This window comes from Epinephelus lanceolatus, chromosome 5 (assembly GCF_041903045.1).
Source record: "Epinephelus lanceolatus isolate andai-2023 chromosome 5, ASM4190304v1, whole genome shotgun sequence".
Lineage (NCBI taxonomy): Eukaryota > Metazoa > Chordata > Actinopteri > Perciformes > Serranidae > Epinephelus > Epinephelus lanceolatus.
In genome coordinates, this window is record NC_135738.1 from 19774884 (window position 1) to 19797942 (window position 23059).

Below are 23059 nucleotides of genomic sequence, written 5' to 3' on the forward strand. Positions count from 1 at the left end.
CTAACTTGCAAAAATAATGATTTCAATGCTGCAACGTTTCGAGGACTAGACCTTTATCAGGCAAACAGTTTCGCAACAAAGAGGAGCCGTCTTAAGTAGGGGTGGCTATGCGTTTGCAATTAGTCATATTACCAACGTAACATCAAGATTCAGTAAGTCACCAATCAACATTGTACATAGAAACAGAAGAATAAAGAGGTAAATTTAAAAACAGCTTAGTGACAATCTTAAACATACCCCCCAAAAATTTATATTGGATAGGAATGTTCTTGAGAATAAATGCTGAGGAGAAACACTGATTTGTAACACGAATTCATATTTTACTGGTTTAAGTCACGGGATGCATTGGTTTTGAGAGGAAGTGACCTCTGCCAATAATTCAACTGCAAGTAAAAACCGACCGATTAGTGAATGCTGAAGGAAACCTTACTGTGAGTTCATGTTTGGCACATAGGAGTTTCAGCTGGTTGCTATCTGCAATATTTACCGCCAGATGCCACTAAATCCTACACACTGCTCCTTTAACCCCTCCTTTCAGATCACACTTACTCAAGAGAGCTCTACTTTCTGTGGTGTGGGCAGAGTCTTTATTTATGCCCATCAAAATGTTACATTGTCAAAATTTAATTTTATTTCATTACTATTTTACATTTTTTAATTAGTTGTCATTGGGATAATTATTATGAAAATACGTGCTGTTATCCTTACTGAAAATGAATGCCGTTTTGCATTGTTGACACTGAGGCTGCTCACACGTAATCTGTACGTGCTTAGCCTATGCAGTGTTGTGTGCTCAAGCATACCCCAGCTGACACTTGTCGTGACGAGGTTGGACAGTAAACCAATCATTGAAAAATATTTTTATTTCCTGTATAATCATATCATAACACAGTTCTCATCAAAAAATATCACGGCTGTTAAGTTCTCGTTAACTCAGAAAGTTGAATTTTACTAAAATCTGTCACAGCATGGCATCCTCAACTCTGTAATGCTGATTTATTACAAATTTCATCCAGAAGTAACTACTTATTAAAGAATAAGACTAATATAATAAAAGGAGCACACCGTCAACAAAACTGTTTTATTGCAGCCAATTCCTGTAAGAATAAAATCTTTTAATTGAAATGCATATTTGCTCAATCAAGCCATAAGGAGGATGCAGGAATTATTATATTGGACTTGTCAAAGGCGTCAGACGTCCATTCAGCACATGTTTGCCATGTCGCGGCAATAAATCTTTAGTTGCCACTCAAACAGGAGGCGTGAGCAAAACACATTGTAATCTCAATATAAAGAGCTGTCAAGTACAGTGTGGCCATTACCTGCTTTGGTAACAGCAAGCCCACAGCAGCAACCATGGGGTGGCGAAGGGTTTGGTTCTGTGTCCTTGCATTGTCTGTTGCCAGTGTCATCGATGTTCAAGCCAGACTGGGTAAGACTCAGGTTGTTGTGGATGATGTCTGGACTGATCATTCTTTTTATTTATATATACAAATGAAGCACTGTCTCTGATATCAGTCACTTGGAGCATTTAGTAACTCAAACTGTTTTCTACACTTTAAAATCTTCTCTAGTACGCAACCATGTCAGCAGCATCTGCAGCACATGGGGCAGAGAGCACTTCAAAACGTTCGACGGTGATGTTTACCAGTTCCCTGGTATGTGTGAGTACAACCTGGTCTCCGACTGCCACGAGTCCTACCAAGAGTTCTCTGTGCATCTGAAGAGAAAGGACAATGATGGAAACCCTACAGTCAGCCATGTGGTGGTCACCATCAATGAACTCCTCTTCTACCTCATCAAAGACATGGTCATTGTGAATGACAACCCGTAAGTAAAACATCATATAACACGTGAAAGCAGCTGTACTTCTCTTATTTAATAATGTTTGTGCATCATAATGATACAATAATGTATTTTTCCCCAGTGTCAAACTGCCATACCACAGTGCAGGGGTACAAGTGGAAAGAAATGCTGTGTACTTTAAGCTCCAATCTAAAGTCGGCATCACCGTCATGTGGAACGGAGATGATGCAGTCATGGTATGAAACTCTTGGCAGAAATCTATCTACGCAGCTCTTCTTAAAGTGACTTGCGTGAGGCACATACAGTACAGTTTAAGGAGGTTTTTGAATCTAAGATAGGAACACATGTTTCTGTCTTTAATGTTGAACAGATGAACCTCCCAGAGATGCAGACATGTTTATATATTTCTTGTTGTTAATGGAAGTACATTAGCTCAGTATAAAACCACAATCATAATATATATTCATGTCATTAATGAGGCAGTTACAGTTCATTGGTGTTTTGTTTGCTTTTAAACTTTTATTATGAATATATTTATCGAAATTGTGAAAAAACACTCGTCATAACGTCTTGCTGTCTGATTGTAGGTGGAACTGGATACCGATTATGCAAATCGTACTTGTGGACTTTGTGGAGACTTCAATGGTGTTTCTGTCCAGAATGAGTTCATTCATAAGGGTATATATGATTTTTCTGTTTATGTATTAGTGCAAGTCTACAGTCATCTGCTGTATCTTTGAATTCACACCACAATTACAATCAAATTCAGGTCGCAAAATCAGCCCAATTGAATTTGGCAACCAACACAAAGTCCATCGTCCAAACGATGATTGTGAGGACCCCTACGAAGAGGAGGAAGAATCACCAGAGGCTGCGCTGGATTCATGCAAGGAGTTTGTGAGTTTATTATCCACCTAGTGTCAGCAGAATATACACAGGTAGCATTTGCAGCTGAGTAATCACGTCTCTTTTTTTCACTTCTAGAAAACCACCTGTAGCAAGATGCTGCGTTCAGAGCCCTGGAGCTCCTGCACCAGGCTGATTGACCCTGAACCTTACATCCAGGCCTGTGTGCAGGACATGTGTGGCTGCAGCAACCGTACAAATGACTTCTGTGTCTGCAGCACGCTGTCTGAGTTCTCTCGGCAGTGTTCCCATGCAGGAGAGCAGCCTCCCAACTGGAGGACACCTCAGTTCTGTGGTAACGTTCTTTTCTGCTTCATAATCATCTTTTTATTTTATAAAGTACAGGATGGAGAGAGTACTAAAGCAGTGGACTCATTAAAAGGACATAATTTCAATTGTTCTTTGAAAAAAAGACAAAAATAAAAGACATATAAAGTGGCATACAGAAAAGCCCAATATGTCTATTTTTCTGTCTGACTTAATTCGTAATTAATATGATTTAAATTGTAACAAAAAATACATTAGTGTAGTTACATAACGTAACTCTGCACGCAGAGCTCAGACCATTGCACAGGACCCTAGTCACCCCCTCAACCCATGTTTCACACTGCTTCCTTCTGGACACCGGTACAGGACACTACCCTGGAAAAAAAAAAAATCAGATTCAACAGCAGCTTTGTCCCCAAGGCCATCACAGAACTAAACAAAACTCTAAAACGGCAGTGACGTGTGAATGTGTAAATGTGTCTGTGTTATACTGTATGTGTTTGAGAATCCATGTATGTGTGGCAAATGTATGTTGTGTCTGTGGGGTATGTGTATATGTCGGGTTGGCACTCAAGATGTATGGAAGCGTGAAGAAAATTTTCCTAATAGGACAAATAAACTAATCTAATCTAATCTAATCTAAGTGCAGGTAAAATAAACACAGAAAAAAAATCCTTTACTGTTACACTTAAGGTGAAATATTATTTACGTTACTTCCACTCTTGATAAATTATTGAATAAATTACATAAACTCATGTCTGCCTCAGTAAACTTCAGTTTTACCCTGTGTTCACAGCTAAACAGTGCCCATTCAACATGGTTTATGAGGAGAGCGGTTTCCCTTGCATGGATACATGCTCACTTCTCGACACAAGCTCACTGTGTGAGGACCACAAAATGGATGGCTGCTTTTGTCCCACTGGTTAGTGCTGTTCACGCATTGCACTTTTTATTTAGGATTCTTACAGATTTCATCTTCCTGGTCTGTGAATGATGTGTGTCTTTTTCAGGAACTGTGTTTGATGATATTTCCATGAGAGGGTGCATTGCTCAATCTGAATGTCAGTGCAAGCACAAGAAAATCTACAACGCCGGAGAGGTTTACCGACAGGACAGAGAGGAATGGTGTGTCACATGTTTCATGAACATAATATTTCATCTTGTCTCCTTAATTGTGTTTTTTTTTATTATTTGTTAACTTTATTTATTTGGCTTGTTTCAGTACATGTGTCATGGGTAGATGGGCTTGTAAGAACCTTCAACCACCTGCTACATGTGCAGTTGAAGAGGGTTCACATGTCACTACCTTTGACGGGAAAACCTACAACTTCCATGGAGACTGTTACTACACCCTGGCCAAAGTGGAAAGCAAGGTGAATGAGGCGTAGCTTTGCACAATTAAATGGCAGAAAATATATAATCAGCTGATGTAAAAAGAAATATTATTTATTATTTATTTAACTGCTCTTACTCTGTTTATTTTAGGATAGTGCAAGTCCGAAGTTTACCATCCTGGCTCAGCTGGTGCCATGTGCAAATCAAGAGTTTGACACTTGTCTGAAGAGCATTAAAATCCTGCTGAATAATGACAGAAACAATGTGAGTTAACGTCAGTCAGTGAAGATGACTGTAGTCATTTATAACTTCACACTGATAGCGACACTCAGATGATTGATTCTGTTTTTATTCAGGTGTTAATGTTCACGTCTGACGGCACAGTGAAGCAGAACATGCAGACCATCAGTTTGCCGTACCACTCAAGTGAGTCACACAATTAGAAACATGATGAAACACGTTACTCTCGTCTTTCATTCATGTAATGACATCAGCAAATGATCTGACTGTTATTTTTTGTATTTGTCTTTATCCAAAGGTGACATCAACATATTCCATGCTTCATCCTTTCACATCATGCTCCAGACTCGTTTCGGTCTGCAAATTCAGATCCAGCATGTTCCCATCATGCAAGTCTACATCAGCCTGGAACACAGCTACAAAGCAAAGACACGTGGTAAGTTAATGTCTTCCTAAGATATTTTTTTGGGCATTTTTTAGCCTTTAATGGATAGGACAGACAAGTGTGAAGGGGGAGAGAGAGAGAGGGAGTGACATGCAGCAAAGGGCCACAGGCTGGAGTCGAACCCTGGCTGCTGCGGCAACAGCCTTGTACACGGGGCACCTGCTCTACCACTAAGCCACTGACGCCCCGGTAAGTTAATGTCTTAACATGAAGCATGTGGCATCAGTGAAATCTATGTCAGATACAGTACAGTTACGTAACAAATAAATGAAACACTGACGATACTTGTTGGCCGCGTAGTGCTGAACAGGTGGACGCACATGTATATGATGATAAGAGCTGTACCAAATATCATTTTATTCATATTTAAAGCTTTTATTAAGGTTTTCAAATGAAGCTTTGAATGTTTGTCATCATATTTTATAACATCATCAACTGAAAAAAAAAGTTCTCAAACAAAATCTTCAATTTGAATTAAGTGATTCATCTGATAAAGTAAGTTTGTCTTTTTTTAGTAAATCAAATTTCTTTAATGAATAACTGTACTTCATGGGGCTTTTCAATCGCTTTCTCACGTGCTTTTCTTTTTTGCTGCAGTGAAAATTCTGTTTTTGAAAGTCTTAACACAACTCCAGCAAATATTGATCAAAGCAGAAAATTGAATCAGTTAAAGATATGTTGTGAATTTTGGAAATGATTACATCTATTTTTCAATAAATTTTGACTTTACAATACTCTGGAGTTATTGTAAATATTTAGATCACATGAGTTGAAAACAGTCCTACGCAGCTACTACTTACATCTAATTCTACAAATAATAAAACACTAATAATTAATATGTAGCTGAATCTGCAGAAATATGGGCTTTTAACAAAATGAATAGACATACAAAAAGAAGCTGTGCAGCATTAGAATGTTGATTTAAAATTTGAATGTCAACATTATCAGTATAGCTTCAAAGCTTTATTTGGTGCTGCCCAAATGATTATTTTTGATAATACTTTTTTTAATTGATATTTTTTATTTATTAAACTAATCATTTCACAATAAGAAAAAATCAGTAGCCTATCTGTGGCAGTTACCCCATCATCTTTGTGCAAACAAAAATCATCATAAATAATATAAAAATATGAATAAATGTAATAGGTGGTGGATTTGGCTTCAAATATACATCATCTTCTTCTCTGTACATGAATAAAGCTGTGGAATCTCGTCTATAACACCACACTTAGTACCTTCAATTATCAGTGTATTTATCTGTTTTTCTCATCTTATTAATTCAAACAAATTCCCTAAATTCCTAATCTTATCATCTCATTACAGTAATTAACACCTTCCATTTTCCTATTTGTGGTTTCAGCCTATTGTGTGTTATCTGTGTATAAGTGCTGATAACAAACTAATTTAATTCCAAAACATTTGGTTTCTTCAGGCTTATGTGGGAACTACAACATGGTCCTGTGTGATGAATTGAAAACTCCTCAGGGGATCGTGGAGGGAACAGCAGCAACTTTTATTAACTCCTGGAAGGCTAACCTCATGTGCCAAGACAGACCGGAACGACTTGAGGACCCCTGTTCTCTCAGTGTGGAAAATGGTAAAAAGCACTGGCCTATCATTTTACTGTTTATCTTTGTGTGTGTGTATTTCTTAGATTGATTCTTAGCTTGAAACACGTATTGCTCATATGTAAGTATGTTATGTTGTTGTATGTTGCTCAATTTGACAGTTAAACAGAACTGTAGACATTAAGAATAATAGATTATTGTTTCTCTAGAGTGGTACGCCAGACACTGGTGCGCCTTGCTGCTGAGTCAAGATGGCAACTTTGCGCAGTGCCATTCAGCGGTGAATCCTGAGCTGTACCACAAGGTACTACAAAACCCTCCTGTTTCTCTTTCATTGATTTACATTTTGAGGTGACTGTAATTCTCTAAAAGTGTTTGCTGTGTCCTGCAGCGATGTCTGTATGCTAGCTGTAACTGTGAGAAGAGTGAGGATTGCCTGTGTGCCATCTTCTCCTCCTACGCTCGGGCTTGTGCATCAAAGGGAGTGTTCCTGACAGACTGGAGAGGGAACGTGTGCGGTAAGGTTTTCTCTGATTATGTTGTGATGATTGCTGGAGTTTGATGAACATCATCATCATCAAGTCATAACACTGTTGAGTAACCATCCTCACATTGTTCACAAAACAGATAAATACACAAGGAGCTGCCCAGCATCTCAGATCTTCTCTTACCAGCATCAGAGATGCCAGCTGACTTGCAGATCACTGGGCACAATGCAGCAAAGTTGCACTTCTGACTTCTTGCCTGTGGATGGCTGCTCCTGCGCTGAGGGTCTCTACCTGAACGAAAAGGGTGACTGCGTCCCCAAGGCAAAATGTCCCTGCTACCATAATGAGGCCTACATCAAGTCTGGAAAGTCCATCAACATTAAAGACGAGCACTGGTGAGTCAGCTGTTTGCAATTTTGTGACATTGGACTTCTGTCATCCTAGACTAAGGATTTAACATGATTGTAAGAAGTTCAGCATTTAAAGGTCCATTGTGTAGGATTTAGAGAGATATATTATTAGAAACTGATTATGATAAGTATATTTTCTTTAGTTTGTAATCACCTAAAAGTAAGAATCCTGTTTCTCGTTACCTTAGAGTGAGCTGTTTATATCTACATAGAGATCAGGTCCTCTTCCACGGAGATTGGCATGTTGCACTGCCATGTTTATAAAGTGGTCCAGAATGAAAAACCAAACTCTGGCTCTTTGTGTTTTCGCATTGGCCACCATAGTTAGCAACCCCTCCCCAACAAGCAGCGTCAGGAAAAACACTGATTTTTAATATGAAACTGCTTTATTCAGTGTTTTTAGTGGTTTAAATCACCCGGTCCATTTGTTTTGGAGAGGAGGAGACCTCTGTCGACAATTCGGCTGTATGTCTCAATTTTAAGTTATCAGTGAAAAAAAAGGTTAAAGGGAAATTTCAGTTTATTTCAACCCGTCTCCTATCGTCCTAAATTTGTTTCAAGTGACTAGTGACATAGAAATAATAGTTAGCATGTTAGCCGTTAGCCTAGATACAGCCGTAGCGTCAGACCTGTTAAAACGTAATTGAATGGGCATCCTTTCAAGTGCAAAGTTAGTCCACTTAACAAGCTTTTTCTCCACAAAGACCGCCTCATATCGTTAGGATAAATGTCAGAGAACATATAGAAAACGACATGTAAACATGTAGTCTTACCTTACCGGTGTGGTGCCATGTTTGTTGTTTACCATTTAGCTAAGGCTGCAACTGGTCCCATTCCTTGCAACAGAGGTATTCCTGTTCTGTGGGCATTGGGGCACAGCATTCACAGGTACACCACCAATCTCCAAAGCTAAAGCCTTCCAGCAGCCATTGCCCCAATGCCCACAGAACAGGAATACCTCTGTTGCAAGGAATGGGACCGGTTGCAGCCTTAGCTAAATGGTAAACAACAAACATGCCACCACACCGATAAGGTAAGACAACACATTTACATGTCGTTTTCTATATGTTCTCTGACATTTATCCTAACGATATGAGGCGGTCTTTGTGGAGAAAAAGCTTGTGAAGTGGACTAACTTTGCACTTGAAAGGATGCCCGTTCAATTACGTTTTAACAGGTCTGACACTATGGCTGTATCTAGGCTAACGGCTAACATGCTAACTATTATTTCTATGTCACTAGTGACTTGAAACAAATTTAGGACGATACGAGACAGGTTGAAATAAACCAAAATTTCCCTTTAAGCACACATTAGCAGGTGCTTAAACTGCTGTGCTCAGTGTTTTTACTAGTTTCAGTCACCTGGTTTGTTTGTTTTGGAGAGGAAGAAACCTCTGCGGATAATTCGGCTCCTGGTAAAAACCTCCTGAACAATAAACACTGAAGGAATTCTAATTGGGAGAAGTTTCAGCTGGTTGCAATTTGCCATCCTCACCACTAGATGCCACTAAATCCCCCTAAATCTTACACACTGGACCTTTAAAGGGCCAGTGTGTAAGATTTGGTATGGTTTATTGTCAATCTGAATCTGAATCTGAATATTCTAACCATTAATATGTTTATACAAGTGTATAAGTGTAAAAGTTATAATAGAAGTATTTCTGAATGGGTTTTGTAGTCCCTTAGCAAAGCTAAATTGATAAAAAAACAACAACAACAACAACAAAAGCAAAGATATAATGTATTTTTTAGAGCATTTATTATGCAGAATGCAGATCTCAAAACTCAAAATTAAAACCCAGTACTCTATGGTGCAAAATGTCCCCTGGGATCTATATCAAAAGGTAATTTCCTTCTTTTAGCAAAATCCTAAATGACTGAGTTGTCTTTATGCTCTGCCATTTCTCCTCTAATCATCACGCTGTAACCTGTGACAGGCTGCTATGATACCACAACTATCACACATTCACATATGGAGTTTTTTGTGGAGCCCCTAGCGTCACATAGGTTTACATTACCAAAGGTTTATGACAAACTCTCTTGCCGAAAACCAACTCCCGTGTGCGCACGGCGAGAGAGGAGAGGGAGAGACGCTGTGCTGCTGCCAGAGGAGACACTGAATGAGTTCCCTCTGAGCAGTAAGTCGCTAAAAGAGTCTGAGAAGTCCGGGGCTGTTCATAAGACATTAACTCACTCACTCACAAGTTCTCCAGCAACACATGTTGCACGTGCTACGCTAAATCACGGACGTGAACCAGCTCCTCTTGCTCCGCTGTCTCTGTGCTCGCAGCCATTTTCACACTGAGGCAGGTGCGATGATGTCATCGACGATAGGACGGTAGAGCGCAAATCTCTACCGTGGGCCAAATTTATATCATTTCTACCGTCTACCGCATATACCGTGCAGCCCTAATACAAGTGTATAATCGCTATAAAATAAAATTCGTTTGGTTTTCGTAGCCTTATAATTATGCTTTTATATATATATATAGCAAGGGCCTTGCTTTAGAGAGGTCGCCATCTTGCGCCGCCATGTATGTACGGCAGACCGAGCGGACAATCCAGCCAGCCAGAGAACGCGTTTCGTGTGTATAAATAAACCAACGAAGACAGCGGAAGGAAGGAAGAAGGAGGAGGAAACAGCAGAGTGTGTTAGTAGTTCGTCGATAGAGAGTAGTGAAAAGTTTTTTTAGTTATAAAGTTTGCGAATGGACCACACTTACCACGCAACAGGAGAGAATGAACCCGAACCGTCATCTGCGAGGAAAAGAAGACGCACCTTCACTCCTTGTGATGCACTCTCTGCGGCGCTTTTCCTCCTGATGATATATCTCCCCAACGATGGTAGCCCCAAATCCCATTCTGTGCATTCAGCCTCTCTTCTCGCCCGCTCAGCATCAAACACATGGAGTTCCTCACCTGTATGCTCCGGTTCAAACAGGTATGGCTCTGGATCTGTGTCCACTACAAGAAACTCTTCAAAATCATAAAAATAAATAAATAAAAATCATAGTCCGGAGATATTGCTTGGCTAAATAAACAGCTGAGCTCTGTTTACGCTGTCAGTCAGTGTGTGGGCTGGAGATTGAGCAGAGAGGGGAGGGGGGTCCCCACTTAGTATAGTAAACGAGTATGTGTGTATGAAGTGTGTCTGTTACGCCAGAAGAGTCAGAGTTTGGGGCGGAGTCTTTTACACCCTGGAGTGTTATCAGAGTTTTTGGAGTGCTCAAATAAACTGGCCTTTTTCCCGAACGCTCCTCTGGTCTCCTGCTTGTGAGGGATTCATTACAATATCATAACATGGTTTAGATTCCTAAATAAATATTCACCTCGTCACTAGATAGACCTACTCCTGAAAAACTCGTGCGCAAGGCTTTTTGTCCCTACGAGGCCGACGGGAGGGGTGAGCGAGTGAGCCCTGCAATCTAGAATTTGACCACTGATGTCACTGTTTTCAACCCATTTTACACACTGGCCCTTTAAGATGTAGTTCAACTAAATTTTTAGTTTTCAAGTAATTTTGTGTTCCGTCTAATGTCTTTGTTGTCTGTTTATAGTGTGTGTACTAATGGAATACTTCACTGCCATTCTTGGAGAACCAGCTCATCAAGTATGTTTTTGTTGTGTTTGTTTTACCACAGCACAAGCCCTTTATTGACATTGGCCTTGTTGATAGTTAATATGTATATTAAATAGGTTTCTACCTCTGTTGTAGTGTGCACTTCTCCAAAAGTGTTCTTCAACTGCTCTGCTGTGGCAGAAGGAGAGCTTGGACTGCAGTGTGCTCGAACTTGTTTAAATCTGAACAGCGATGAGTGTGTGAGTTCTCAGTCTCAAATAACTATATCTAATATCTATTTTCTGAATTTAATGGTGGGCAGTATGACACACTGTGGATAGTAACACTAGTGTCCACATTGGTTTGTAGAGTGATTTGAACGGAAACTTTTAACTGTATCACTAATGTTTCCTTGTTTTCTATCACTGTGATCTTCCCAGGACTCCACAGAGTGTGAATCTGGCTGTCGTTGTCCAAATGGCCTCCTTGATGATGGCAAAGGTTCCTGCGTGAAAGAAAATCAATGTCCATGTCAGCACAATGGGCATATTTATGCCTCTGGATCACAAATCTCTAAACAGTGCAACAAGTGGTATGATCGTGTTTTTAATCAGACCTATAATGTAGTATGAAAATAATCATATTTGCCTCTATGTTTTACTTGGTTGCGGTATTCAAAACACATTTGTATTCAACCATTTCTGATCTAGCACCTGCAACAGTGGAAGCTGGGGGTGCACTAAAAAAGACTGTCCAGGAACCTGCACTATGTATGGGAGTGGTCACTACAGTACATTTGATGAGCAGACATATGGGTTTCATGGAGAGTGTGCCTATGTTGCTGTTAAGGTAACAAAGCATGTTAAAATCATTCAAATGACAGGCTGTGTCCAAATCACTCCCTTCTTCTCTCACATTTCAGTCCAAGTCATGTGACTCAAGTCCACACCTCTGCTGTGGAGTAAAATTGGGAGTGATTCCAGACAAAGCCAAAGAGTTATGCTTTAATGTATAATGTTCTAGAAGGTATCATCTCAGAATGTCACAGATATGCCATTTATGAAATTATGGAGTATTGCTAATTTTAACCATCCAAGCTGAAATATTTAGTATGTTTACCGACATTCCCTTTAAGATGACTGCTTGTCTTAATGATGCAGATAACTATATGGTCTCACTCCTCTGGGAATCAAAAACACATTTATTTCATGTTCTAGCTTTTCTTTAACAATCTTTAAGTATTGTGAAGTAGTAAAGGCCAAGCTGAAGGTAGATCTGATCAGAAAGCATGAAAAATGTTGAATGAATCTCTCTTTTTAGAGCAATTGTGGCGATAAAACAGTACAGCAGCACTTTGGAGTTATCACAGAAAATGTACCATGTGGAACTACAGGCACCACATGCTCCAAAACTGTCCGAATCCAACTAGGGGTAAGACCTCATACCAACACCTGATATGTATTTTGTGCCTAAAATATTGAACATACTCAAGTAAATCATGTCACATGTGAAACTGCAGTTTTTACACTACAATAAAAGCAACAAAAATCTCCTTATCATTACAGCAAATGGAAATCAAACTTTCAAAGGGCACATATGAAGAGGTGGAACTGGGACGTGGCACTGAGATTCAGTACCGAATAAGGAAGGTTGGCATGTATTGGGTGATAGAATCTGGCATTGGTCTGGCAGTGATGTGGGATGGCAAAACTACTGTTCGCATCATCCTGGAACCAGAGCACAAAGTGAGTCACCATAATTGTTTTAATGAAGATGACTGAAATATGTCATGGCAAGAGTTTGAGTTAGAGTTTTGATATGAAGTAGGTTACCAATTATTTATTTATTTATTTTTTTAATCTGTAGTCTCACTGTCTTTGCTGATCTTTTCTTACAACATTTATAAAGCTTTAAGACAATAATGGTAATACTGTACAATATATCAAAGGTCCCATACAATCCAAAGTCAGATTCCCATGTGTTTTTTAATATATAGCAAGTTAAGGTGACGTATAAATACTGTGAAAATGTCAAAGAGTTAAATCCACAAAGAAATTCACACTGTCAATATTCAGAATCTGTGCCTTTAAAGGAGCCAACAGGACTCCTGTGAGGTTGTGATGTCACATATATATATATAGACCATTTCAAACTTGAAACATAACATTATAGATGGATCCCTCTGTATTTCCTGTTGGAATGTTTTGCACTGTATGTGAATGACATCAGCTGACAGGAAATAAACATGGACCCAAGCTGCTGCCTAGAAATGTGATTCCAATGAAATGTTGTATAAAGATAGAAAGTGGCACTACAGTAACAAGTCATTCCCTTGGCTGCAACGATAGTGCCAAGAGTGCAGGGCTGTGTTCAGCCCCGACAAAACGTAGCAAAATGTTATTTTTAACTGAAACAGTGGTGCGTTAAACACCCAGTTGTGTTACGTAAGCACACTGCCTTCTAATATGATAGGGTTTAACTCAGTTCCATTCAAAGGCATGGGAAACAGACGTTTACATTGCCAAAGCAAGTGTGAAGTAAAAACAAAAATTGTATGTACAATAAGTAAAGATCTACCAGAGTTGGGTTCATATACACATTCCTGCTGATTGGGTAACACCTCTGACACACCCACCAAATGAGACAAACCTCAAAGCCCATTGCACACCATTTCACACTGTCTCAAGGAAAGTCACCAACTCTTTTTGTTTGACTGTACAGGGACAGGTGTGTGGCCTGTGTGGCAATTTTGATGGTGACGGACAGAACGACTTCACCACCCAGGGTCAGCTGGTCGTGAGCAATCCTTTAGAATTTGCAAACAGCTGGAAAGTGTGGCGTGACTGCCCAGATGTGGATATGAATGCTGACCCCTGTGGAGCAAGACCCAATCGCCATTACTGGGCAAAAACGATGTGCGAGATTATAATGGGAGAAACGTTCCACCAGTGCCACTCTAAGGTAATGACCCATTTCTGATTTATCATTATTTAAAGTTTGATGGTTGAAACATTCTAAACAAACAAAACAAAACATTTTAAAACTGTCATATATCTTGGTAACTCAACAGGTAGATCCCCGTCGATTTTATGACAACTGTGTGACAGACTCATGTGCCTGTGACTCTGGAGGAGACTGCGAGTGTTTCTGTTCTGCAGTTGCAGCTTATGCTCAAGCTTGTAATGAGGCTTCTGTCTGCGTTGCATGGAGAACTCCAGAAATCTGTCGTAAGTAAACAACGATTTTATCCTCAGGTTAAACTGAGTTTTTCCAGCCCTTTCTGGTGCTTAAAACTTGTTTTAGATTCCAACATTTTTATTACCTCAGCATTTAAAGGTTGTTGTAAAATGTAAATAAAAATATGCAAATATTTTTCAACCTATATTCAATTTAAAAGAAGGCAAAGACAAGACATTTAATGCTCAATCTGATTAACGTTATTGTTTTTTTTTGTATATATAAACTAACTCATTATGAGATTGATGACTGCAATATGTTCAGTAAGTGTTTGGGAACTAAGGACACTAATTGTTGAAGTTTTAAAAGTGAAATTCTTTCCCATTGTTACTTGATATATCACTTCAGTTGCTCAACAGTCCGAGATGTCTGTTGTTGTGTTTTGGGCTTCATAATGTGCCACACGTTCAATGAGAGAGTTCTGGACTGCAGGCAGGCCAGTCTGGTACCTGCACTCTTTTACTGCAAAGACACACTGTTGTCACACGTGCAGAATGTGGCTCGGCATTGTCTTGCTGGAATAAGCAGGGACGTTCCTGAAAAAGACGGCTTCTTGGTGGCAGCATATGTTGCTCCAAATCCTGTATGTACCTTTCAGCAGTCATGGTGCCTTCACAGATGTGTAACTTAACACACCCCCATACCATCTCAGATGCTGGCTTTTGAACTTTGCACTGATGACAATCTGGATGGTCCTTTTCCTCTTTAACCCAGAGGACATGATGTATGTGATCTAAAAAACAATTTGAAATGTGGGCTTGTTCGACCACAGCACACTTTTCCACTTTGTCTCAGTCTATCTCAGGTGAGCTCAGGCCCAGAGAAGTCAGCGGCATTTCTGTATGTTGCTGATATATGGCTTTAACTTTGCATGGTGGGGTCTGAACTTGGATTTGTTGATTCAGCAGCCAACTGTCTTTACAGACAACAGTTTTCCAAAGTGTTCCTGAGCCCATGTAGTAATATTCTTTATACAGTCATGTCAGTTTTTAATGGAGTGCAGTCTGAGGGGTCAAAGGTCACGGTCAGCTTTGCCCCTTACATAGAGAGATTTCTCCAGATTCTCTAAATCTTTTGATGACATTATGGATTGTAGATGGTGAAATCCCTTAATTCTTTGCAGTTATGCTTTGAGAGACGTAGTTTGTAGACTGTTGGACTATTTGCCCACCAAGTGGTTAACCTTGTTCCATGCTTGACTGCGTATCCTTTTGAGGATGTCCCTTTTATACCCAATAATAACACTATCACCTGTTAACTGTTGACCTGTTTACCTGCAAAATGAGTATTTCACATTTTCCCCAGTGTTGTTGCCCCTGTCCCAACTTTTTTGCAAGATGTTGTAGATATCAAATGAGTGTATATTTACAAAAAAACACTAAAGGTTATCAGTTTGAACATTAAATATCTAGTCTTTGTTCTGTATTAAACTGAATATACATGGAAAAGAATTTGCAAAGCATTCTTACTGGAATTGTAGTTGTGTAATACAAGATTGTATCAGGTTAAGTTTAAGTTTGAGGTCTCTTTTGCTAAATGACACATCAACACTTCCTGTATTTAAAACATAATATACTTTGTGTCTTTTCTGTCTAGCTGTCTTTTGTGATTACTACAACGGCCCAGGTGAATGCAAGTGGCACTACCATCCTTGCCACAAACCTTGCTACAAGACCTGTTTAAATCCAAGCGGCACTTGTACTGAACCTTTACCCAAACTGGAAGGTAAGAGGTTAACACACGCTCACTATTATTACGTGCACAAAGTATTTCAGTTTTTGCCCTTATTCTGAAAAGGACAACATTCTTACTAAGCTGTTTATATGGCTAATGAAAATCAATATTGCATATGATGATTAATGAGCCCTTACATGTCATTTACCGATACGAAATATAGAACAGTGGAATGCATGGAGCAGGTTGTCATCAGAGCATGTGAGCGGAAGGATTTTGTGTTGAGCGAGGAGCGGCTATTTTTTTTAAAAGGTGGAGCAGAGCCTTAACTCTTGCTCCAATTTTGCTCCAGTCGCTCATGCCCCACCCAGAATGCATCTTTGCACCTGCACACACCCACACTATTTTCTTTCAAAACTATGGAGTTTACTGTGTACTTCAGAAATAAGACTGAGAAGAGAAGCAGCAGTACCTTGGAGAACGGTCCCTAACTGCGAGGAGAGGCGAGAGGGCTTCCCCGGAGGTTGGCCGCTTAACCCGGTCCATCTCCTCCACACTTTGACTTATTTCCACCCTGCCGACAGCGGTACCATGGAGAACGGCCCCTAACTGCAGGGAGAGGGGAGAGGGCTTCCCCGGAGAATCTACCAAGCTCATGTTTTATTTGTGAATAGAAGATTACAGGTTAGGGTAGTACGACGCAGTTTTAAATTTATAATGGAGTGGACCGGACCGGAGCGAAGAATGCACAGAACCAAGTGGAGCAGATGAGCAGCGCAAAGTGACAGGTCTGCGAGCGAGGAGTGGAAATTTTCACCCGGTCCACTCCGCTCACATGTTCTGGTTGTCATTTTGCTTATTTGCATCGAAACAAGTTTAGTTAAGTTTTCTCAGTGGTGGCGGACTTGTTGGACCGTATGAACACAGCCTCCCTCTTTCATTCCTTAAGTTACCTTCTTGTAAAGGTCGGTATTGCGATATTTGCACGTATCCAACAAACTGTTGATAGCCAAGTCTTTCATAATGTTTAAAAGTAGGTGTGTTTCTCCTTCCGACCAGACATGATTGCTTTTCTATTTGGCATGCATTTCTACACCAGCCTTGCAAACTATAACTAGTAGGTATGGCTACAGCTGGAGCAGCTACATGAACCACCCACTAGCTACATGACTCACCCACCTTGTCTACACAATCAGTTCTCTTTGCTTCAGCTCCAGAGGTGGAAGCCCTGATGGTGCCAAGTTAGCATTTAGCTAATCTCTCAAGACAGATTCTGCAATTTACACTGTAGAATCTGTCGGCAGCCCTGTGTGAAAGACGACTAGAGGGGGTGGGGGGGGGGGGGGGGGGGGGGGGCCTTTGAGTCTGAACGATGCTGCGCTTTAGCCAATCACAATGGAGGGGGCGCGGCCGAGACATGCAGGTGTCCCCAGGAAATGTGTACCTACAGAAACAGCAAGCTCCGCGTCCATAGCGACCGCTCCACCCAAAACGGCGTCTCGTCAACGTGACAAATTTTTTTTTTTTCCAGCGGATGTCTGAGTTACAACATGATTTAGCTAACTGGAGTAGTTTCATGTCGTAATCCGACAACAGGAGGCTTTAAACAGATGACGTCCTGATGTTGCTTTGCGAACTGTCACTGTTAGCAGCAGCCACTGATGCTTTCTAGACATCGTGATTTCCCATAACTGAATAAATACCACACATAGCAACACAAAACTGCTTTGCTAGCTCAATCATGTTGTAACTAAGATATCCGCTGGAAAAAATATTTTATTCACGGACCGTTTATTGAGTTATTACCTTATTTTTATACAGTCTATGGTTATTACAGACACCGCTTACGGCTAACGTTAACAGCTAACGGTTAGCCCAGCTAATCTACGATAACCGTGTTAACGTGCACACGGAAATAGTAACGTTTGTTCAATCATTGTGTTTATAGACTTAACAAACATCAGATTAGTCTACACGGTGATATATAGCTCAACTCTGCTGGTTTTCTACCCGAAGTATTTGTAAACAACACGGCGATTCCCTGGGGGCACCGCTGGAAGTGAAGGGTGTGAGGCCCCTGCACTTCCGTTAGTCGAAAAACTCCGGGCTGTGCCTCCAGAGGTAAAGGAAGAAAAAAATTATTTTTTTTTTTTACCGATGGATTTCCAGATTGCCATTTAGCCAACTATGAATCTTTCACAGTGGCCACTCATGGTATTGCAACAAAAAAAATCATGTTCAGGCCAAAAAGCATTTTCCCCATAGACCACCACTGTAAAAGAGACATCTGTAAAACTATTGACAGGACACCTCAAACTGCAAACAAGGTCAATCATGACTCTTTCTATAATGAATTTTTGATCCATGGAGGTCTTACATTTGTAAAAATTTCCTGAAGCCAAGAAAAGCATTTTAAAAATCTGTGACGTCATCACAAAGAAGAATCTATGAGCCAAGCAGAAACTCGTGGGCCAGCAGGAGGAACACTACTGCGCACATTCAGTAGGCCACAAACCATGGAAGCTAGAAACGTTTCCTTTTTTTTTAATGTATGTATCTAGGTAAAAGAGAGGTAGTTAAGGTTAGGTTAAGGATAATTGTAAGGTTTGTATCTTGTTACTCGAAAAGTAAATCATGTCTTCATGTGCTATGGATTATAAAGTTACTTTCTTTCAAACATTTTATTGAGAGTGAAGTCCAGTATGCACAATCCATTAATTAATTTACAAATATAAAGGTTACTAAAATATAAATACAAATATAATATAGACCATCAGTAATTGATATCCATAACTTACACGGACATCAATTTCTATTACGAAACTGACACCATAGTGGAAAAACTAAAGAGAATTAAAAAAAAAAGAAAAGAAATAAATTATATTTATACACTAAAATAAATAAATAAAAAATAGGTGAATAAATCAATAAATTTATTTCCCACACCCCACCTCCCCTACTACACCACCCAGAGGATCTACTTTATAGCAGTAACAGAAACTACCTATAAGCAGAGTTAAGCTCTGCTACTTGGCCTGTCAAGATAGTGAATAAGAGGTTGCCAAATTGCATCAAATAAATTCACCTGATCATTCCTAATATATCTAATCCTCTCCAGCTCAGAGATATTAACAAGATCATTAAGCCACATTTTAACATTTGGACATTCTTTACCCTTCCATAGCATCAGCAAGCATTTCTTGGCAGATATAAGACAATAGCTAATAAATTGTCAATGGGCCGGTGTGAAATTATTTAATCTTTCTAAGGTATTGAAAATAATAGCTTGCGCCTCCAGCTCAATTCTAGAGTCCAGAATATTTGAGATTGTGTCAAGAATGTTGCTCCAATACATATTAATCTTAGGACACATTAAGTAAGAATGTACAAGAGTGGCATCATTAGATTGACTTATCGCAAAAAGAGGAAACAGAGGAGAACCATTTATTAATCTTAGATTTGGAAATATGTAGTCTGTGTACTATTTTAAATTGCATTAAACAGTGTCTGACATTGATAGAACATTGATTAATTTGTTTTAAACTCTGGTTCCATTGCTCCTCTGTAATCTGGATATTTAGATCTTTTTCCCATTTCTCTCTAATGCGAGATGTGTCAACCTTTTCATCCTGTAAAAGCATATATAATGTTGATACCAGACGGGGAGTACATGGTGACATTGTGACAACTGATCTAAAGGTAGAGTCTCTTATAGTGTCATAGGATGGTATATACTTCTGAACATAATCTCTAATCTGAAGATATCTGAAAAAATTGGATTCAGGTAGTTTAAATTTATCAACCAGTTGTTGAAATGAAGCAAAATTCCTATCAATATACAGATCTAGTAATGTTTGGATTCCACACTTTTCCCAAAATTTAAAGGCAACATCCAGAGTGGATGGCGCAAATGAGGGATTTCCATAAATTGGCATCAGAGGAGCCAGAGCGCTGAGACTGAAATGTTTATTTAGTTGCTTCCAAATGCAAATTGATGCAGATATTATTTCGTTGCCCTGATATTTTGATTTGGGAAGTCTGGAAGGTGATAAGAGAATGGCCCCTGGATTATATGGTGAACAGTCTTCTCTTTCTAATAGCAACCATTTATGTGAGGCAGTAGGAAAGTGAAAGTAGTACATCCATACATGGACGTTTATAGCCCAATAGTAACGGTTAAAGTTGGGTAAAGCTAAGCCTCCCGCTGTCTTAGATTTACATAGATGGGTCTTTTGTATTCTGGGACGTTTGTTATTCCAAAGAAATTGGGATATAATGAAATCTAGTTTTGAGAAAAATGCCTTTGTTAAATAAATCGGAAGATTTTGAAATAGGTAAAGCAATTGGGGTAAGCAAACCATTTTAATTGCATTCACTCTGCCTATGAGAGAGAGAGAGAGGCAGAGTCTTCCAGTATTTTATACGTGACTGTAATCGAGAAATGAAAGTAGTAAAATTTTCTTTAAATAAATCGTGGAATTTTCTAGTAACCTGAATACCTAGGTAAGTGAATTTATTAAGAGTCACTTTAAAAGGTAAGGTGTTTAATATATCTAGGTTGTGCAATCTGACAGGCATAAGTTCACTCTTATTCCAGTTAATACGGTATCCAGAAAAATTTCCAAAAATAGTAATGATTTCTAATGCTTGTGGAATGCTCACCTTTGGATTTTTTATGTACAGTAATATATCATCCGCAGCAAGTGCAGCAATAACTAGATCCTCCTCAGGTTTTCGTGTAGTATATAATACATTAAAGAGATGCCTCAAATTAAAAAAAGATTGCAGGTTGGGAATAAATCCAGTCTGTTCAGGATGAATGATTTTGCTGATAACTTTATTCAGTCTCAGGGCCAGAACCTTGGCAAATATGCGCGCATCTAAATTAAGCAAGGATAGCGGACGATACGAACCCACGTCCTGAGGGTCTTTACCCTTCTTAGGAATGACAGTTATAACTGCCTCGCACATAGTTTGTGGAAATTCTTCACTCTCCACTGCATAAGTAATGACTTTATGGAGGTATGGAAGGATAGTTACTGACATTTTTTTGAAAAATTCTGCGGTAAAGCCATCAGGCCCCGGAGCCTTGCCGTTCTTCAATCCTTTAACTGTGAACTGTATTTCTTCTAAGGTAATAGTTTTAGTTAAGAAGTCTATATCTTCTTGGTTAAGGCTTGGAAGGTTACAGCCATTTAAAAAATTCTGAATAGAAATAGGATCCTTTTCAGACCTGGAACGATATAATTCTCTATAAAATTCAAAAATTGATTATTGATTTCTTTACCTGCATAAAGTAGTTTCCCTGTGCTATTTTTAATTCTCTGTATCGTACAGTCACTTTCTATTTTTCTAAGTTGTCTAGACAGCAAGTTATGTACTTTTTCCCCATATTCAAAAAATGTTTCCTTCATATACCACAAAGATTTAGTTATGTTAGAAGTAAAGATTTTGTTATACTCATATTTTAACAACAACATCTTCCTGTATAGTTCTCTGGAAGGATTTTGAGCATTGTTTTTATCCAGTTTTTCGATCTGTTGTTCCAAATTCTGTAGTCTTTCCTTGGATTATCCACCTTATTTTTCACAGAAACACAGAGGCAAAACAGAACGCAGCCAGCTTCCGTTTTTTTTTGCGACACTTCCGGTCCAGCACTCTTACCACTGTGTAAATGGGAATCCCCTTGTTGTTTACCTTGCTGAGTTTAGCTATATATATGTATATATCACATTTTCCACGTCACTATATCACCGTTTAGACTAATCTGATGTTTGTAAAGTCTATAAACACAATGACTGAACAAACAGTATTTTCTCTGTGTGTAATTAATAACATGGTTATCGTAGATTAGCTGGGCTAACCGTTAGCTGTTAGCCATTAGCCGTGTCTGTAATAACTCACTAAACTCACAAAGTGGCCCGTGAAAAAAATATTTTCTCCAGCGGATGTCTTAGTTACAACATGACTGAGCTAACTGGAGTAGTTTCATGTCGTATCCGACAACGGGAGGCTTTTAACGGATGACGATCCTGATGTTAGCTTTGCTGCTAGTGTTAACGTTAGCTGTCCCTGTCAGCTGCAGCCACTGATGCTTTCTAGACATCGTGATTTTCCAAAACTGAATAAATACCACACATAGCAACACAAAAATGCTTTGCTAGCTCAATCATGTTGTAACGGCTGGATGGTTGATGCGTACATGCTGATTCGGGTGCTGTCAGAGCCGATCCACGCATCACTATGGCTTAACGATCAACTCAGTCAATTAAAACAACCCATCCTGTGTTAGGAGTGTATGTCGCTGACAGAAAGAAAGAAAGAAAAGGGAAAAAAAGATAGAAAAGCAGCGTACACCTCACATATTCATTTCTCACAGTTGCGCACACGTGTGGCTGGCATGCAGAAGCACCGTCTGTGTGTCGAGGGTGCGAGCCGCAGCTTCAGCTGCTCAGGTAGAGAGGCTGTGTAGCCCGGTGTGTTTTTTCGCTGATTCGGTTCTGCAGGTTCTCTGCTGGTACACTGGAGACGGGGATCAAGCAGTTTGTCTCACTCGGGATAGATTGTGCTTTTTTGGTTCATAGTTTATGATTGACATGCGATTTATTCACGTTTAGAGGGAATAAATTTCCGTTATAACGGAAACGTGGGCACAGTTATCTAACGTTATACAAAATACACAGACTAACTAACTAACTAACTAACTGATTGACTAACATAAACAACTGAAAATTGAAAAAAAATTAGCTTGCACCGTTAGCTCCGGTAAGGGAAAGCACGAGGGAAAGCGGCTGACCGGAAATCACGCACAAAAAAACGTTGATCACTATTTATTTATTTATTATTATTCCGTGTTTGAAAATAAGGTGGATAAAGTTAATCATTGGTACGTTTGGCCTCATATTTGTTCACTACAACTTCATGTTTCAGAAGGGTTCAGATAACTGTCTTGTTGGTGGGTTGATCTTGTGCTAGCGGTGGGCGTGGTTTGTAGGGGCATGCCACACATGCTACAAATGTAATGTGTTTGCATCTATACATTGTCACAACTGTTGGCAAGTTAGTGTATGTGCAACGTCTCCATGGCAACAAACAGAGCTGACTGTAAACAGACAAGGGGCTGT

General features: G+C 39.5%; 1 protein-coding gene across 1 annotated transcript in view; it reads left to right on the top strand.

Annotated features, from left to right (window-relative positions):
• Positions 1-1299: 1299 nt before the first annotated feature.
• Positions 1300-23059, top strand: part of muc5fl (mucin 5f-like) — a 32889-nt gene continuing 11129 nt past the window's right edge. Inside the window, exons 1-25 of the mRNA XM_078167842.1 lie at positions 1300-1432; positions 1575-1830; positions 1928-2042; positions 2394-2484; positions 2576-2703; positions 2791-3007; positions 3776-3901; positions 3990-4104; positions 4202-4352; positions 4465-4578; positions 4671-4740; positions 4853-4990; positions 6432-6596; positions 6777-6871; positions 6959-7085; positions 7195-7450; positions 11023-11075; positions 11181-11284; positions 11465-11616; positions 11735-11873; positions 12345-12455; positions 12590-12769; positions 13746-13985; positions 14095-14251; positions 15858-15986. Coding sequence (XP_078023968.1) covers positions 1357-1432; positions 1575-1830; positions 1928-2042; positions 2394-2484; positions 2576-2703; positions 2791-3007; positions 3776-3901; positions 3990-4104; positions 4202-4352; positions 4465-4578; positions 4671-4740; positions 4853-4990; positions 6432-6596; positions 6777-6871; positions 6959-7085; positions 7195-7450; positions 11023-11075; positions 11181-11284; positions 11465-11616; positions 11735-11873; positions 12345-12455; positions 12590-12769; positions 13746-13985; positions 14095-14251; positions 15858-15986 — 3505 coding nt within the window. The 5' untranslated portion in view covers positions 1300-1356. The remainder of the gene's footprint in view (positions 1433-1574; positions 1831-1927; positions 2043-2393; positions 2485-2575; positions 2704-2790; positions 3008-3775; positions 3902-3989; positions 4105-4201; positions 4353-4464; positions 4579-4670; positions 4741-4852; positions 4991-6431; positions 6597-6776; positions 6872-6958; positions 7086-7194; positions 7451-11022; positions 11076-11180; positions 11285-11464; positions 11617-11734; positions 11874-12344; positions 12456-12589; positions 12770-13745; positions 13986-14094; positions 14252-15857; positions 15987-23059) is intronic.